The 19,527-nt window shown below is 33.9% G+C and overlaps 1 protein-coding gene across 1 annotated transcript; it reads left to right on the forward strand.

The window, feature by feature from the left end:
* Positions 1-7,576: 7,576 nt before the first annotated feature.
* LOC106156901 (uncharacterized) lies at positions 7,577-18,133 on the forward strand. The gene is made up of 9 exons (XM_013532340.2): positions 7,577-7,680; positions 12,267-12,488; positions 13,819-13,929; positions 14,383-14,454; positions 14,675-14,821; positions 15,240-15,478; positions 15,844-16,030; positions 16,534-16,648; positions 17,109-18,133. Exons 1-9 carry the CDS (start codon positions 7,623-7,625, stop codon positions 17,116-17,118), a joined length of 1,161 nt encoding a protein of 386 aa, XP_013387794.2. The 5' UTR covers positions 7,577-7,622; the 3' UTR covers positions 17,119-18,133.
* The last annotated feature ends 1,394 nt before the right edge of the window (positions 18,134-19,527 follow it).

The raw sequence follows: 19,527 nt of genomic DNA on the forward strand, positions 1-19,527 counted from the left end.
GGTTTGTCTTTTTTCTTTTCTATTTCATGTATCAATTACGTTTGAACACAAATGATTCATTTTACATCAACTTATTTAAGGCATGACCATGTGTTTGGGGTAAAAAGACACGGATTCTGCCCTTTTTGTCTAGTTAACCTAATTATCTGATGATATTTTAAGATATTCTGCACACATTTGAAAATGCCCCGCAATCTTTTTTTTTTTTTCATTCTGCAAAGCTTTTCATTTAAATTTTCCCAATTCTGACTCAAAAGACGATAAATCTCTTTAAATAATAATTACCCAGCTAACACATAACGTTTTCGTAACGTTATCAATTTCATTCTGGTAATGGTACCAAATTACATTATGATTACGTTATGCAAACGTTATATGTATTTGTGCAACAAAAAGAATGTCCCAGCTGATAAAAAAGGTTAAGGTAACGTTCTAATACCGTTAGAAAAGATGAAAAACGTTTTTATAAAACGTTACAATGCCATTTACTTGTGAGGTTTTTTAAAAATGTTTTAAAACGTTCTGGAATAGCATTATAATAAGGTGTTAAAATGGTCTTATAGCTAACAAAAGAAACGTTATGATCACGGTAAAACATCTTTGTAGAGAAAGTTATTTTGTGTCGTTTTTGAATGTTTTAATGACTTTCTGAAATAACATTATAACATTGTTTTGAAAACATTTTATTACTTACAAGAAACGTTAATGTAGTGTTTTAAAAACGTTGTAGAAGAATTAAAATGTTTCTATAAAACGTTATAAAACCGTTATATTGTGGATTTTTTCTAATATTTAAAATATCTTTATAACATTCTGGAATAACATAATAATACTGTTTCGTAAACGTTTTTATAACTAACATAAGCGTTATAAAAAGGATCTTTGAACACGTGGAAAATGTCTCCCTGGAAAGTTTTGAACAGTACTCGCTTGCATTTGTGCAATACTTAAAAATGCAAAAATAGAAGCATCTGGCACTGTAGGTATCCAGCGTATTTGTATATTTCAAAATGTAATATATTCCTCAATTGTTATCATTGATCTTAGCAAAGTTGCCACCACGTTTTGATGAAATTTACAAATCACTACGCTTTGTGAACTACACCTACCGGCCAATTTTAAATTCGGGCTAAAGCGGTGCGGATCTTACAACTTTGGAAATTGGATACGTTCCCAAAATAACCGATATGTGATGAAAAGCTTGAATTAACTATTATACTGAATAAATCACCATGTTTCTGATGTTCTTTTGTTCAATCCTTCCAGAAGATTGATAGGACATCAATCTCCCCTGTGACACACACACACACACACACACACACATATATTACACAGCTATGATAAAAACACTGAATTGTGATGTCATACTTAATGACTGGCTGGGAACTTTCACCCATAACCAGAGTTATCATTTGGATCGCACAGTGTGCTCAAGGCCAAATGTATGGGATAAACATTGAATACATTAAGGAACAATTAATTTATTTATTTATAAATCTTGTTCATTATTATCTTGACCATCATTTAAGTACATTATTTTTGTGAGTTTGGAACAAAATAATAACGCTCTTCTACCCAGTTGTTGCAGTGACCTAAAATTTGCATAACTTTGGACTTTCATGTACAGACACTACAGCTATTCTTAGCTTGGTAAACTGCTCTTCTTTGCTTACCTTTACCCACAATGATGGAGAGTCACCGCTATTGCATAAATTGCACTGGAATCGCATTCACAATGCGTTGTGTAAGGTCCTGCTAGCAGCGTGATTGCATTAGTTGGGCTGTAAGATGTCCTACAGCATTTCAATATGGGCTGCAGTCTTCTTATCTGATAAGTGAACCATTGCGTTAAATTCTAAGGCAATTTGGTGAAAGTCAACTACTACTCACTATAGATGTCCTTTCCAAATGTTCATTCCATGAAATGCATGGGTCTCAAAGAATGTTCAGATTTGCCACCAGACATACACCAACACTGAAAGTCCTTGCACTTTTTATTGAAACAAAGGTATACTAGCAATCTGGATATCATATTCTTGATTCCACCCAGACAATCTGGCAACCTGCTGTAGATGTCTGGGTCTTCATCATATGACATGCTGGCTTTAGCCATTATAAAATGCCTGTTTGTCTCACCTGCTGATAAGGAAAAACTTGGTGAGCGTGCAATTTTTGTAATAACCAGTCTTGTTTGGCTTTTCACATCCTTTGGCTGCCTTTGACCAATAAGACAACTGAAACGCATTTTTTTACGTCTTGGCATATACTTAATTCTTATTGCTGCCTCCACATCTTCAAAATGGTATTTTTGTGTCTTCATCTCTTTATGTATCTCCCTCTCTCTGATTCCCTGCAACCTCTTTATAACCCTTTTTAAGTCCTTAATTAAAGTTTTATATAAACATATATGTATATAGCTGGTCTTTTCTCTCATATTATCATCAATTACTAAAATGTATAACTATAATGAATCAAACAAAAAATTATGTATAAAATGCAACATGCAAAACACCATAATTGAAATGTTTTTTTTTTTAAATATGGATTTATCTACAATTTCTATCACTGACAGGTATAATGCATTAAACGTAATGCAGCTTCGGAATATTGAATATGTTATATGTAAATAGCATTTACATTTATCTACAAAACACATGAAAAACCATTATCTATATGAAACAGTCTTTGTCTTACAGAAAAATTAATTGTTCTATAATCTGACCAAATCCTCATATACCCACTGTAATTCAAAACTCAGATGTAGAATATCACCGTAATTACAACTACTCCCAGTATACATATACATCTCATTTTTAATATAGGCGAATATTTGTTGTACTTAATATCCTTTATAAGTAATTATGTATTGTGACACATGTATAGTATGGGGGATGTATGATTATCCCCCGTTTTTTTTTTTTTTTTTTTTTTTTGTAACTTTGTATCATATTACCTTTTAGTCATTAATAAATGACAATTTTCAATGATATAATTCTAAAACTTATTTAATTTTGAGCAAAAACAAATCTTCGTTGTGTTAGTGAGCTTTTGGCTACATAAATATGGTTTGATGAATTTGAGAACTTTATCTGTTTAAGAGATTTAAAACAAGAAAAATTCATTTTAAATTTACCATTATCGTTGACCTCAGCTGCATTAGAGAGGTGCGAAACATTAGCAGGCGACTTAAAAAAGAGCTGAGAAACCTTTATCATGACTTTTGGGCATATTTTGGTTTAAAGTAATGTGACCTGGTAAATGACACAAAATTGACACAGCTAGATAAGCTAATACTGTTGAGAGCAATTAAAAATATCTTGCTGCCACTAATAAGGGCATTTTGTGGTTCAACGGGAACCACGTGACTTATTTCAGTAAGTTACGCAAGCACAGTTAGCTTAGCTGAAAACGCTATGCAACCTTCAAGGGATAAGCAGAAAACTAATCGCATGGATGTGATGGCCAAAATAGATGCCTTCAGCGCACAAATAACTAACTATCGCTATACAGAGATTCTTGCAGTGGAAATGCCTGCAAATGTAGGAGGGGTGACATCGTTGCACCCGAGAGAACAGACTGCAGCGTTCCAACAGGTATCTGGGCAATACACTCGAAAAGTGTGTGCAACAAGAACACAGGGACATTCTCAATGTCATAGGTACCAGAACAAAAGTAATATACAAGAATAAAGTATGAGATCCTGTGTGAAAAAGATCCAGTTTGACTGTCTAGTGTATTATAACTACCGCGCCCCTAGCTGCCCCTTAAACGGTGGCTCAGCAGCAGAGGAAGATGACTGTGGAGTTCTCAGCTGGGCATCTGACGTAAGTCTTAGGCCATGTTTTACTTTCATTACCCATCAATGACAGGGCCAATAGATGTGAAGTCGCCCGTACTGATCAGATATAAAAGAAGTTTCGGGAGTGAATAGGTCATGCTATCCAGTATAGTATCAAACTAAACTGGTGAAAATATAAGTAAAGCAGCACTACCTAAAGCAAGCGCTATCGATACAGAAATTGTAAGTGTACTAAAAAAATTTAAATCAATATCAACTAATAAAAACAAAGATCAAAATATATCAACTGGGAAAGCATTAAGACAAGCACATCAATTGAAGACAGATATCACAAATCCTGATTTGAATGGGAATTTAAACAAAAACGGCTTACAATTTTGATTGGTTAGAAGCGTGATATTTTCGCTAAAGATATGTCAAAATTGGGTACGGCAAACGTGTGCGGACATCAAATTCAGACGGTAGGCCTAAATGATATCTCCGTGAAACAAACGTTTTACGGAACATCTCCCAGTTAAATGGCGGATTGGTAAACACATCAAGGAAATGTTATAGCTTAGAAATACAGAATGAGGTATGAGTGTGTATTTTTCTCCAGTATTGGCAGTATTTGCAGCTCCCATACACTGGCCGCGTGGAAAAAGTTTTTGATGCAATAGGCAATTAAAAAGCTCAAATTTTAGTTCATTGGATATGGCAAGTGCATAATGGCAACTGAAGTAAGATCAAAAAAAAAAAAACATTTATTGCATACCTAGTCATTTTCAATTCTTAAAACTTTATTCTGAGCTAAGAAATACCCGGACTCTAATTAATCACCTGCTTAAATATATTAATTGGAAAAATGTTCTATTGTATATCGACGACATATTTGTAATTAGCGAAACAATCTGAGATCATTTGAATCATTGTAATCTAGTGTTCAAAATGTTACGAACAGCAAACAAAATTAATATTATTATTATTACTATTATTATTTAACTCATATAAATATACAAAATATATATATATCAGAAATTTGAATACTGACGGAGCTCTTGAAAGTGATAAAAATGTTGTTAATAGTTATGATAATAATTCAATCCTGAATTTTAAGAGGTAAAATTCAAATGGCTAATAAGATAGCATATTAAAAGATAATTAGAATTGAAATTTAGGGTTAAAAATGGAAACAGACAGAGGGTACTTTCTTTAAAAGTTAAAGTCTTGTGACTTGGTGAATTGTGAGCAAGCTAAACGCAGGATGATAAAAGTCACTCATCGTGTGTGCCGTTCTCCTGTAAATTATCTCAACAGATATGCCAATAGATGGTACACAATATTCATGACCAATTAACGTACATGGCAACAATACGTTTCAGTCTCCCTTTGCCTTCCTCCGTTGCACCACCAAACCATGTAATAAAATCTAAAGTTAAATTCAGTTTACGCTCATAGAAAGATTTACTCAAAAGCGCTTTAATAATTTAAGGGATGTCAAAATCTTTATTGGGTGTGATCTAGATCACGTCCGTCAGCGGTTTAACTAATAGTCCACGCCTTTAACACAGAGCGCTCCGATGAATCAATATACAGCGCTCTTTAGTTTAAGCTTCACCCAATAAGCTTCACTCTTTAGTTTAAGCTTCACCCAAATAACCCAGCAAACACAGAACGTTATTGTAGCGTTATCATAACGCTTATATAATAAAAAACGTTATGGTAACGATAAAGTAACGTTCTGTGTTTGTTGGGCACAAACAGCTTATTGTCCAACAGCCGTTGCTTATCTCCTCGTACTCATTAACGCAAATCGGCAGATGCACCCTGACAAGCGACCAACAACCCCAGAAACGAGTTCCAAAGTAAGCCCATGATACGGCCTTGCTGTTCCACACTGGTTTCACTGAACACAGACTCAGCAAGCATAACCTGGTACCATCGGAGAACTAGAAGTATACTGTTAAATATTTCTTTCTCTCGTTATCTGTGGTCTTCCCCGCAGAAGATCTTTCATCACAGATTTTCCTACTTGGCCCATCTGCTACGGAAAACAAAGTTTCGGTGTGAATTATGGGAGACCTCTATTCTTTTATTTGTAGATTAATAAGACTCATATCCACAAGTAGTAGTATAATTCTGAGTAAGGCAGCCTCTCACTGATTTCAATCTGCCTGCCACAGGTAAAGATAAAATCTACGGAGTTGAATGCGTATAGGGGCCCACAAAGGCCGCATTCAGAATAAGGAACTAACTAGTCCGAGGGTCAAATATGGCCGACCCACTTGAAAACTTACCCACGGGATATCTATTCAGTATTTATTAGCGGATTAGACGGCAAGCTTTGTAGTATGTCGCCATATTTGACCCTGGGACTAGTTAGTCCCCTATTCTGAATGGGGCCAAATTCTACATGTTTTGGTATAATAAGAGTATGTCCTAAGTTTAGTTTCGGGTGGAGAGACCCTATCTTTTAGATGTCGTTTGTTCATAATTTTAGTTCAAGTATATTAATAGATATATTTTGACATAATTTGTTATCACTTGTTTTTTTTCGGCTATAATAATTAACTGCATTAGATAATCCATTATTTCGCCTTCACACCGTTATATGAAATAAAATACTCTACCGTAGCTCTTTACAAGTTGATCAAAATGCTTGGTGTGCTTCCGAAACCCGTCAGCTTCTTTAAAAAATCAATTCTCAGACTTGCTTATCAGAATTTGTGTGCTAAATGTAATTACGTATTCATGTAGACCCTTAAAATCTTAAACTCATCAACCCTTTTTACCTCAGTATTTTTAATGAAAATTGAAGACTTCATATTTTCGTTCTTTTTAAAGTTCAACACTAACTCTTTTGTTTTTCTAGCATTTGAAACTAAGTTACTCTCATTCTGAGAATCTCGCTTATAAGACCCTCTTGTGAACCGATCCATTTTTGGAGGTAATTATGGAAGTAACATTTTGTCTTTTCTTAAAGATGCAGTTCTTGTCGCAGCTTTTGCAGAATGTGTCTGTTGAAAACGGATTCAAATATTCTATGTTGTGTCTATCAGGCTTTCTTGTCTTCGGCGCCTGCCCATCTTTCTTATAAGGACAACAATGATCGTCTGACTTATTATTAGTCCATGCGCATGCAGATCTTGCATAACTGTAGTTTTACAACGAAGTTCATTTATGATTACTTGCTTTGTTTTCTGGAGATGTTTTGAATTGGACGACCGGGTTAGAACTGATGAAAAAATTATATGTGTAATGTGTCAGAATATATCGAAGTACTTCTGAGCGAGAGAAGAGAGAGTTACCAGAAGATGAAATGTGCAGTGGTAAAAAACTGCTGTTCAAAGAGAATTAGAGATTGGATACGATAATTTATTATTCACATTTGCAATGTGTTTACCTACGCATCGTGCCCGCCTTGTCAGGGCATAATTTTAATTAAGCGATTTCTTTCGATGAATAATTTGTATAGAGCTAAAAAACTTGGATAAGCTGGCGTACTTTGACAAAGAGGCAGGTTTCAGACGACACTGCCTTTTACAGAATGCATGCACTTTTTGGCACGCCAATCAGCTGCCAATCAACTGCCATCAGCTGCCAATTACAAGCAAGCCCAGAATTACAAAATGCATGCCCTTTTTAGCAGACCAATCAGCTACCAATCAGCTGCCATCAGCTACCAATCACGAGCAAGCCCAGAAAATGCGTAACAACGCATGCGCGATGAGGACTCTCCCTGTTTTCTAATGCATATAATGCAGATTATTTGAATATATCATTATTGCGTGGCAGACTTCTGGACAGCAAAGTTGGACATCTCTCATCATTTCACTGTGTCAAAATGCTGCCAATAGCTGTTGCATTTGTTTTGCTTATCTCTCAACAACTGGACCAAATCGGTAAGTATTCAAATCTTTTACTTTCGCATTTTATGAGTTTCCTTATACCATGTATTGGACATTAAAGCAGTTTTAATACCAAGTCATAGCAATATTTAAAAAGTAAACTGCAAGCTTTTTAAGATGTGTAATTTGCAAGCGTTTGGACATGTTTCACAGCCATATACTTATTTTGCAAAGTTTTGTCTATTTCGTCATTTAGACCTTAGAGACGATAAAACACCTTAAATAAAAGTTTGACTGAAGCTTACCTTATGTTGTTTTTTTTTTTTCAATCTTTTCAATGCAAGATGGTAGCCATCACATTAGGCACTTTTATCAATTGTACAGGATACAATGCCATGATACAAAACACCGCGCCATTTTCTTGAAATGGCCGGTCATTTTGACAGTAACTGTCAAATTACAATAGAATAAAACATTGATTGCAAGTGCAGGAACGGAGCAATGATTTCCGAGTAGAAAAAAGTTTTTGGGGAGACTTTGTTTACACTCATTCTGAGTATGTGAGTCCATTTGAAGAAAACAGAAAACTGAAAATTTTAGTTTAAGATATTGCCACGAATTCTATTTTTTAAATCTCTGATGGCAGAAACTGATACATCATTGAATTTTTAAAATTCATGTCTTGCTAGTATGGGGACGAAGAAACGAAGGTTTAACTTATTTTGGCAACAGGTTTTAAATATAACAACCATTAAGTATAATATTCTAGCGTAATTAATAGTAACAAAAATTAGACCGCGCAAAAGGGGTATGACGAGATGAACATTTATTTTACTGACATATGTTGCCATGTTTCGTCTTAAACAAATGACTGTGTCCTGTCACCATATTCTCTTGCTAATAGTGGATAAAACTAAATTGAAGGTTTCATATTACAAAAAACATCAAGCAATTAAAACTAATAACATGCGCCAAAAAACGTTACGTTACCTTTTTCAGTTTTTGAAAATCGGCGACACCATGAAAGTAGCCTCAAGCTATTTATTGAGTTATTCGAAATAAACATTCAAAACATTTTGTGAGACGTTAGACACCGCACTGGCTTCCTGACAAGTTGCACATTTTTCTACTTACGTAAAAATGAAGTAGATCGATTGGAGAAAGTGAAATGGTGCTGCGGACGGCAGTAACGACGGTTTAAAATCTAGTCCATGTTGTTTGAAAACAGATTAAGCTGGTAATTATTATTTTTTGTAAGTTGCTAGACTTCAATTAGTTAAGTTCCACTTGGACAAACAATTCCTCCGCTCGCTTACTTTTAATAAAAGGGAAAATGTTAAATGGACCTAAATACTGAGAATAAGTATTTAGCAAATAAATCTCGAACAAATTACTTTTAAGGTGTTCGGTTACAATAATGATTTACCGTGGCATTGATTTTACATTGACAAATAATATTAAAAGATCTGTGTAGGTAATACCTGATAACAACGTGACAGGCAATTTAATAAAACCATGTTGTCTCGTCCGCTAGTGCTGGTTTTCAAACAGAATCTCCATTTTAGATTTTCTGCTTGAGTTTCGTCTATAAAACAGGCATGTAGGTCTGGCAATTTTTACTGCTTCGGCATTTAACAGAGTTAAAGGCACAGAGATTGACAAACTACTATATCAAAATTCGTTTGCCTTTTGGACGTTGCTATAAGCAGACAATGTGAAACCATTATGTGTTACGTTACTACACACTGCAGTTGTTCAGGAGGAGCTTGTTTTTAATTATTATACAACTTACGGTCCAAATTTTGCACAGCATTTAAGGTCAGATAAGGTACACTATAGTAAAAAATTGTGGTACGTATAAACTTATACTGACAATTTGGCAAGAACGCTAGCAAATATTTCTGAGGTTAAGAGGGTACAAAATCAAGGTTGGAACAATCATATCTCAACCTTTTCCTTTTTTAATTATATCATAGCAATAAGAAGAAACAACACAACCTCTTTTAACTGATCATGATTCCTAAAACATGGTAACCTTTTCAACGCAATTCACACATTGTGAACTATCGTTCTACGCAATTATTAACATACACTGTATTTCATGAAAAAATAAATCATAATTTCCAATAAATATATTTCTTAATACAAAAGCATGCGCTTAGTTTTTTTAAGATGAGTACAAATGTGTTTTCATGTTCATACAAAGAATTAAATGAAATCTTCTTGATCTGTCATTAAAATGGCCAATTTTCACAAGGGAAATTCAGATTAAAAATAGTGCAATAACTTTTAATAGGCTCATTAGAAGTCAGTCTTGCTGTTGGGTAGAAATTGATCATGGTACGAGAAAAAGGTTGCTTTGAGGGACCGTAGTTGTGCCATTGATGTCATTGGTTTTAACACATTCGCTGGTTGCCCTGGTCCAATCATTATTGACTTATTTTGCTTTCTTGAGTATACGGTGTGACAGGAATGGCAGTCTGCTACAGCTTGGAACGGTAGTCCGTTCTCGTTTCTTTGAACAGGTGACATTCGTCCCATATACCAACCCCTATACTACGACTAAACCTAACCTGTACTAGTCATATGGGACCCCGGATTTCCATTCCTAGGACTACCATTCCTGTCACACCGGATCTCTAGTAAGCATTCCAGTGATGGCGGTTCCTTTCCCACTTTACGACTGCCAGTTATAAAAAAAACTAAGGTTAATTGAACACAGAAGCTAAGTTCAAGTTCAAGTTCAAAGGGTTTATTTAATTATAAATCACATGTTGAAAGCAGTACAGAGATTCTGTATTCATGTACTTTTTGATAGTTACCATAATTTTTTAACCAAGCCCTAAGATGGACTAAAAGCTATACGCTAAGTAATATTTTTATATACAGACACAGATCTATGTGTCTGTACATATAGCCGTCACCTGCATCTTTCGTCGCCGTTATGGTGCATTTTCAGAGATAACTCCATTAATAAAAAATCCGTTTGACCTTATGTCTTCAAAGTTACAAAACTGATGAATATTAATAAAAGACAGGCGGCTTTCTAAAATCAGCTTGAACAAAGTAGTTCTCTGGAATTTATGCTTTTTTTTCAGCATATCGGTATTTTCAGCATATCGGTATTTTTTTCAGCATATCGACACAAATAACACATTTCAAGAGGAAGCCCATATGCCTATTGTCTTCAAAACTACAGGAGTGATCAATTTAAAAAAATGTACCATTTTTCTTACAGATATCCTTTTTTTAGCATATCCGTTACCAATATGAAAAGTTTGCAGCAATATTCCTGCAAACTAAAGGTTTGCAGCAACGAGTTTTCAGGAGTTTGCAAGAAAAATTTATTGCTGCTAATTTGCTGTCATATTGCAGCATATTTGCTGCAAATATGCAAGAACGAATTGCAGTTTGGGACAATATTGCAGCAGCCGTGATATTTTGCTTAGGGATATTACTTGTGTACTCTATGCACCAATACAGATTCCACATTTCATGAGACTGTTAGGCTTATTGTCTTTAAATTTACTGGAGTGATCAGTGTTTTTAATACACAGGTTGAATTTAAAAATCATATTGATCAGACTATCATTTCGACAGTTATACTTTTTCATTATTTTATTTTTTATTCAGCATATATTATACAATATGCAATACAGATAACACATTTCATGGAAAACTGTTCAACCTTTTGTCATCAGACTTACAGGACTAATGAAAAGGACTTAAATACAGGATTAATTTGAAAACCAGCTTCATTTGATTATTTCTTCAAATTTAATGCTATTTTTTGCAGCATATATAATGCTACATGAATACGCAATACAGATGCCACATTTCACGGAAAGCCATTTGACCTATTGTCTTCAAACTTGCAGGGCTGATGAATATGACTTAAATAAAGTCAATTTGAAAACCATTAGACCTGATTTTATTCATTTTTTAATTTTTTTTTTAAGTTATGCATTTTGTTTGTTTTTTCTTTTGAAATGTGTATTTTTTACATCATGGCACTTCCAAGGTATGACTGGAGCCTTTGCTAGTCACATTCTCTGAATATTCATGAAAGTTATATTATATTATATTATATTATATTATATATTATATTATATTATATTATATTATATATTATATTATATTATATTATATTATATTATATTATATTATATTATATTATAAAAAAGTGTTAATAAAATGTAGTATTGCATCAAAGTTTTTTTTTTTTTTAAAAAAAGCTATTTGGGGCACTGAGGCCTAAATGGCCATTAAATGAAAACCATGTTACTTATAATTCCCAAACTTGCAGAAAAGATTCACCTGACTGAAATACAGTTTCAGCAACTTTTTATTTGATGTTAATGAGTATGTAATATTGCATCAAAATTGATGTAAAAAAGAACTATTTCGGCCACTGCCGCCACAAATGCTATTTGATATTATTGTGATGTGGTTCTGAATTTATAATCATTCATCATACATACATACATACATTCTTTAAATTGATAAATGCCGGTTCATCTCATTTGGGATATTTCTCTAGATCAGCAGGGCACCTTCAGGGCCCGTCTTCTGATGCACATTATTTTGTTATGATTGCACAGAACAGTTAGCCATGCTTAATTTATCCTCAATACTTTTAGATGCTTGTACCTGTGTGCCTCCTTGGGTAGAATTCAACAATGACATATGCATAAGTCAAGGTTATGAAGACTGCACAACTGGGGACAAAAACCATACAGCATCATCTGTGGCTGATTATAAAGATAAATGTCGTGACCTTTCTCCAGATGGATCTGGTCAACCTCTCACCATTGCCAGCTCAGCAGAGTTCAGAGCACTGGAAACATATCTTCAAGGAATTGGTAAGTTCCCAGATATCAGGCAAGTTGCAATGAGCAAATTAGAAGTATGGTTGCAAACATGTTTGATTCAGCCCAAAATTATCAATCTAAATGGCAAAAATATCTATCTATGGGCCATTCCGTGGTATTTGGTCCACAGACCTCAAAATTTGAAAAAGGAATCCTACTTATAAAACTTATAATTTCTGAAACCAGTCACCATAAGACACCAGAATCCAAAAGAAATTTTAGGTTTCGATGATTAATTATGATTTTATTGACACTTTTATCTGGAAAACTTATAAAATAGTGTCACGGAAGGACATTTTTATTTTTGATATATTTTTCATAATAGAGATCATTTTAAACAATAAAGGCTAAATACATTATAACTTATTTCTTACATTTAGTCAAGTGCATAAGTTTAAAAAATATTTGATTATAAAATAATGGATTAATTAATATCAATTTGTCCTTCCATGATGATTTTGGTACCTATTTTTTAAGTTTTCTCAGTAACTACAATAGCTAAAAACTTATAACTTCATATTCTCCTCAACCATGATAGGGGTCAACAAAATATGAAAACATTTTTGCTTAGAACCACTTCAATAAGAAATTAAATCCAAATATATAAGCATTAAACATGACACCTAGCACAGTGGGAGCACGTATGAGGCATTTTGATTGGACCATAACACGTCATGTGACCAATGAGCCCTAAACCCTTATGTCTTTCAAGATAATCTTGAACTTAAAATTCACAATTATTATATATAGAAGCATTTTTAAACTGAGAAACATTTCATTTGAATGAATAATTTTGAAGTTATTATAATTTAGACAATTGATTATATTTATAATTAATAGATTTGGTAAGTTTTTCTCTAAAAATGTCCCAATATTATTTAAAGATGATCACAGCAGATGAGAACTTATATTATAGTCAAAGTTAGTAACATATTTGAAGATGAAATATATTACCATAGAAGGACATGTTTACCTTTGATATTATTCATCAAACTTAAGCAGGTATGTATTCATAAAATATTATTATTAGCCTTATTTTACATTTTATTTAGCAATGGACAAAACGTCCTTCTGAGACGCGTCCTTCCACGACGCCTACTTGATTTTTTTTATATGCAAAATTTTCAAATTTATTATTTTTTTTCCAAAAAAATTTTTATACACTGAGAAAGTGAAATAATCAAATATTCATATTTTGATTTGACTTTTAAAATATCTACACAGACAGAGCAGAATTTTAGTGTTGAAGTTGAAAGTTAAAATTCTCCCTTTAGACCAATTATCCAAATAAGATGTGACAGTTGGTGAATGTCATTTTCAGGTTTCGGCTACACTGCTACCTCCCCTCGTTTCGAGTGTTCTCAGATCTATGCCACTGTGGCGAAAGTTACAGCAACGACTTCATTATATGTCATCATCACATTTTATACTGGTAGGTATAAATAAACCCTAGGGGCTCATTCCCTATGAAGCTATATTGTTCTGCATAGATCAGTACAACTTTATTATCATAAATGTACAATCATTGAATGATAATAGTAACAATATTATTATTATTATTAATGAATGTTCATTGATCGTTTATTTAGAACAACTAGTTATATTTACCAGTCACTTATGTCTCATAATAATAATAATAATAATAATTTAATTAATAACTGTACAATGAAGCATGATACTCTCACCAAATTGGTTAATTGTGCAGACAAAGCAAATTTGTACTAAAAATATGAAGCTTTTAAATATACACCTAGAACTTTTTCCTACCAGGTACATCAAAATATGTGTCTAGATCTTTATCATATCATGTAAAATATACATGGTATATTAATACTTTCACAGAAAAATCTTAAAATTGACAAGTTTACATATCATTACATTTTAGTTTCTCCTGTTAAATGGAAGCTGTACAAAAGTGACCCCATTTACACTGATGTTAAGAAGGACTTTTCTGTAGGTATGGACAGTGTTCTAATAAACAACGTTTTTAAGGACTTTTCACTAACATTATAATGTCACAACTTGGCTACCTTATGTGTATGAACTAACATCAGACTTGAAACATGTTAAGGTTCATGTACTGTAGGCACAGAAGTCACTGACTGTTGTACTAATTGAATATGGTGAGACAAAAAGGTGTTTGTTACCACTATGGTCACAAAATGATGTCTTTTCAGGTGATATCATTTCACTCCACTTCAAAGCAAGTCCAGGTGATGTTGTAGGAGTGGGCAACAGCCAAAAATTATTGATTATGCTCCGATCCCACTTCAGTGGAGAACACTTAACCCTCTGTGCTATGCCTCCAGGGGCTTGCCCACCACGTAAGCTGAACTCAAATGGGAGCCGCAGCAATAGTCCTGAGGTTCAAAAGTCTGAAGGTCTTAATGTTCACTGTAGAACCTTCGGACCAATGAACCCTTGATTAAAAAAAAAAAACAATGAAAATGTTACCATTTTTCAAACAAATGAACCTTCGGACTATCCAGACACTGCAATGATATAGTTGACTGTATTAGAAATGTGATGCTTATTACTGAGCTCTTAACACTAGCCTTACGTTTCACACACTTAGTTACAGGGTTTTTTTTTTATTCAAGCCAATTAACAGTGAATTAAAGCAAAATAATGGATGACAGTAACAAAAATGCATACCATACAGAAAAAGGCATTGTTACTGACCAATCAAAGGCCTAAAATTCTTAAAGAGGTCTATAATAAATTTTATTTTACAATTTCCAGCCGGTCGGTGTATAGTCAGAGGGGACCCCCATCTTGGACAATATGATGGAAGAAACTTCCTTTTCAGTGGGTTCTGTACACATAGACTTTCAGAAACTCTCCCAGGAGCCCCCGAGCAGTTCAACGTAACTGGTAGATTTGTTTATAATAAGCCTGGCAGTACTAGGACCATGATCCAGCAGGTTTTGATAAATGTGCGCAATATGATCGTTGAGGTTACTACAGATGGAATAGTGATGGTACGTGTGAATGGGTTTATCCAATTGTTGTCAGTGAAGAGATGCAAATGGAAATATTTTTGATAAATATTTGTCAAACCACCAGGATAGCACATGCCAGTTCTAGTAAATAATAAAATTATGTATAGAACAAAGTAATATATATGCTGTGAATTGCCTGTTTCTAGACAAAGTGCAAAACCGTTTTCATCTAGCCATTTGAAAAATCTCAATTATCAATATATCACATCTACAGAATATATTAATTTGGCCATAAAATGGCCAAAAAAACTTACTTGAATATAAGTTACCAGAAGCATTATTGAATTTGATATATCACCAATTTAATAGTTAAAGGGTCCTCATTTACTGTTTTTCCACTCCAGGTTGACAATGTGGTCGTCACTGCAACAATCCCTCCACAAAACATAGGCAGCGGAGTGATGTTGTTTCTTGACCCATCCGACTTCCCAAGGACTGTTGTAGATGTGCCTGGTGTTGTGAAGGTTGAACTCACCACTCCTGTTGGTTCATTAAGACGTAAAGGACACAGAGCCATCATAACTGTTGCAGGTAAAATGGCACGCACGCGCGCGCGCGCACACACACACACACACACACACACAGAAAGAAAGAGAATAAAAGGAAGGCAAACATGTAAAAAGAGACAAAATGGTGAACCATTCTCGTGACTGAAAATGTCCTCAAAATACCGAACATTATATTATTAAAATGTTTATTTGATATCAGGACAATTTATAAAATCACCTGACGGGTCATTCATGGACCTCATAAGAAGCCAGTGTGTTCGTTTGAGCTACCCAGAACTTTTAATTAGTTATTTTTTTAAAAAGGCTGTTCATGATACTTAATTTGTTTAAAGGTCCCTTGTGATTTTTTTTGGTATCCATTTATGGCAATCAGATGGACTGAATGACTCCATTTTCATGATTCCTGCATCAAAACTGTCTGAGGGAATAAATATAAGAGGATTGTGTTAGTGTTGTAAAATTTTTAATCACCTGAATATGTCATTGTTGTTCAGCTGTTTTCAAAAATGCTTCTCTTTACAACAGGTAAGTATGCTGGACTACTAAATGCATTATGTGGAAATTTCAACGATGACCCTACTGACGATGTTAACCCCTGTTCTGGAGGCCCTCCTGCAGATTGCTTTGTAGATGACGACAGGTAAGCCATTCTGTAAATATCAATAACTGGCTGATACTTGCAAATTGACCTTAGAAATATCCATGTTTCCTTCAAGACTACCAGTAATTCATTTTTATATACTGTAAGGCTAAATATGAGCATTCAGAACAGATGTTACGCAGACTAAATATGGCTGACCCCACTTAAAAGCAAGTCGCCTACTTCCCTGTCTCCACCCGTGCCACTTAACAGAATAAGTCTCGATTCTAATGTTTAATTGCTAGGTCCCTGCAGGGATGGCGCATGTGTAGGCAGGGAATTAGTCAGCATTGCTTTTAAGTGGGTCGGCCATATTTAATCTGTGGATCTGTTAATCTGAATGCGCTTTATGATACCAGAAACAAAATTTCCAATATAATTTCTGTTTCTGACCTTCTACACTTTGTATCATATTTTAATCCACATATTTCAAATACAAGTTTTACTTTGCCCATTTCAGTTGCGCCTGAAACAGCCATGTGAAAGAAAACCAAAAACAATGGAGGTTTACATTCAAGAACTTACAAAATCTGTTTGAATGAACAAGCTGGGTTTAATTTAATTCTTTTAATCAATTGGAACTACATGTTTTAGCTTATTAATTGGGGTATCATGCATTTTTGTCTTTGAATTATTAGTGCTCTCTTTATTTACAAGGACACTTCACTACATCGCTATGTTTATGCCAAAGAATGAGGGATAAATTGATTTTTTAGCAAAATATCTTGAAAGGTTCCTTTGTGATTACTGGTAACTTAACTAATAACTGTGGCTTCTAGATAACTAGCACTTGGTGTATTTTAATTGTGCAAGTAAAAGTAACTCTACCATTAACATTCCAAAAGTACTAAAATTTCATTGAAGTGGAACTATTTAACAATGTGGGTATTTTTGTCATAAAATTGTCAGTGTCTTTATTTCACCAAGGATACAAGGAATATATCATGAATGATATAAGGAATAATATTGTTTATATTTACACCTAAAAAAAGGATGAAAGGATTTTGGCTAATTCAAAATAAACTACTGGCAAGGTACCTTTGACAAACTTGTGAACACTTTTTAGAACACTAGATGCTATTACTATCACTTTATTTTAGCTTTGTAGTTTACAGGTACACTGACACAGAAAGATGAATTAAAATTTATGGGGATTCTTTTTTTACTTAAATTGTGGGATGTTTAAGTTTTACAGTAGTATCCGGGAAGAGACATGTTAATTGGATGCTTTGATTGGGTGCTTTTTTTACTTGAATTTTGAGTTTTTGGATATTTCAATGTAGTAATCGAGGAAGACATAATTGTAAAAAATCAGTGTTAATTGGGGACTCTTTTTACTTATATTATACATTTTGGGATACATTTATGTAGTAACCTGGGAATATATTGTAAAATTATCATGTTAATTGGGGGTTCTTTCAACTTCAATTTTTATCTGGGAGGATATTGTGAAAACATGGAAATAAAACTGGTATTCAAACAGTATTTTTTTCTTTTCTCTATCATTCAAAAATCACATTTTAACTCTAAAATGATTCATTTCACAGCACCTTATTTTAAGTATGGAAACCTGTTTAGGGATAAAAATACACAGACTCTCTTAGTTACCTAATTATCTGTTGGTATTGTAAGGTATCCTGCACACAGTTGAAAACACATTTAGTATTTAAGAAAAGCTTCCGTTTATTTCTCATCATTAAACAAATAATTCAAATAAATAGATTGCTAGCACATAGCAAATGTATACCCTCTACCAGGGCGACTGATAGATTTTTACAGATATTCACAGATATGTCTCTAGCTAGATAGATGGTCATTTTGAGCTGAAGTCACCCTGTTGAGGAATCTCAAGGCTGATTACATGGCTGGTAATTGTTTGCATAACTGCTCAGGCACTGCCACTTAGCAGGTCTAGTCTAAGTCTGCGTGACAGCAATCAAGACAGTTAATTGCTCTGACTTCAATCACTTGCTCTTCTGTGATAGATAAAAAAGCCTTAGACTGGTTGTGTAACAAGCAGTTATCACAGCGTTGTGAAGCTCAGCTCATGCAGAGCAAGTACAAAGCCTTTGGCGCGCGAGCAGAGATAATTGTTTCCACATGGGATCCCTCAACAGGGCGACTTCAGCCCAAAATGACCATCTATCTAGCTAGAGACATATCTGTGAATATCTGTAAAAATCTATCAGTCGCACTGGTAGAGGGTAGCAAATGTAGATAGTAAACAATTTACCAAACAAAGCCACTCCTTAAATTTAAAGTAAAACAAAAATATGATTTGGAAGTTATGGGGAGAACATCACCAAAATTGTACAATATATATATAACAATGATCGTAAATGTTAACTGATCATGCCGATTTTTGAAAGCAACCTGCTCTTTGCCAATCAAACAGAGCCAAAAAAGGAAAAAAAGAAAATATTTTACTTTTTCAATATGAAATTGAAAAGAAATCTGGTACATATCAGCAAGTAATTTGTGCAATCATTTAACTTGATCAACCTTGCTTCCTTAACTAGAAACTGAACAATACTGTAAACAATAATTGACTTTGGATGCAGTCAACATATGTTTTGCAAAAGCTTAGAAAAAAGTCACATCAACCAAAGTCAATATAATTTTCTGAGCCAGGGCCTTGAGCAAAATGACAATCAGAAACAACAAAAGTCAGAATTTGTTTAATTAAATAACTTTATACCTGAATGTCAATGTATCTCCAGGTAAAATCAAATGTTGCACCATCACTGTCATGCCACATTATTTCATTGATAATTTCCTTTTTTCTGATTCATTTGGTCAAAAATATAAATTACGTCATTGTTTAATACCATGTCTTACCAGGCCTCACATTCCCGCAAATAAGACCATAATCTATGCTA

Source organism: Lingula anatina, chromosome 6 (genome assembly GCF_051362555.1).
Source record: "Lingula anatina isolate TDL-2025a chromosome 6, LinAna3.0, whole genome shotgun sequence".
Lineage (NCBI taxonomy): Eukaryota > Metazoa > Brachiopoda > Lingulata > Lingulida > Lingulidae > Lingula > Lingula anatina.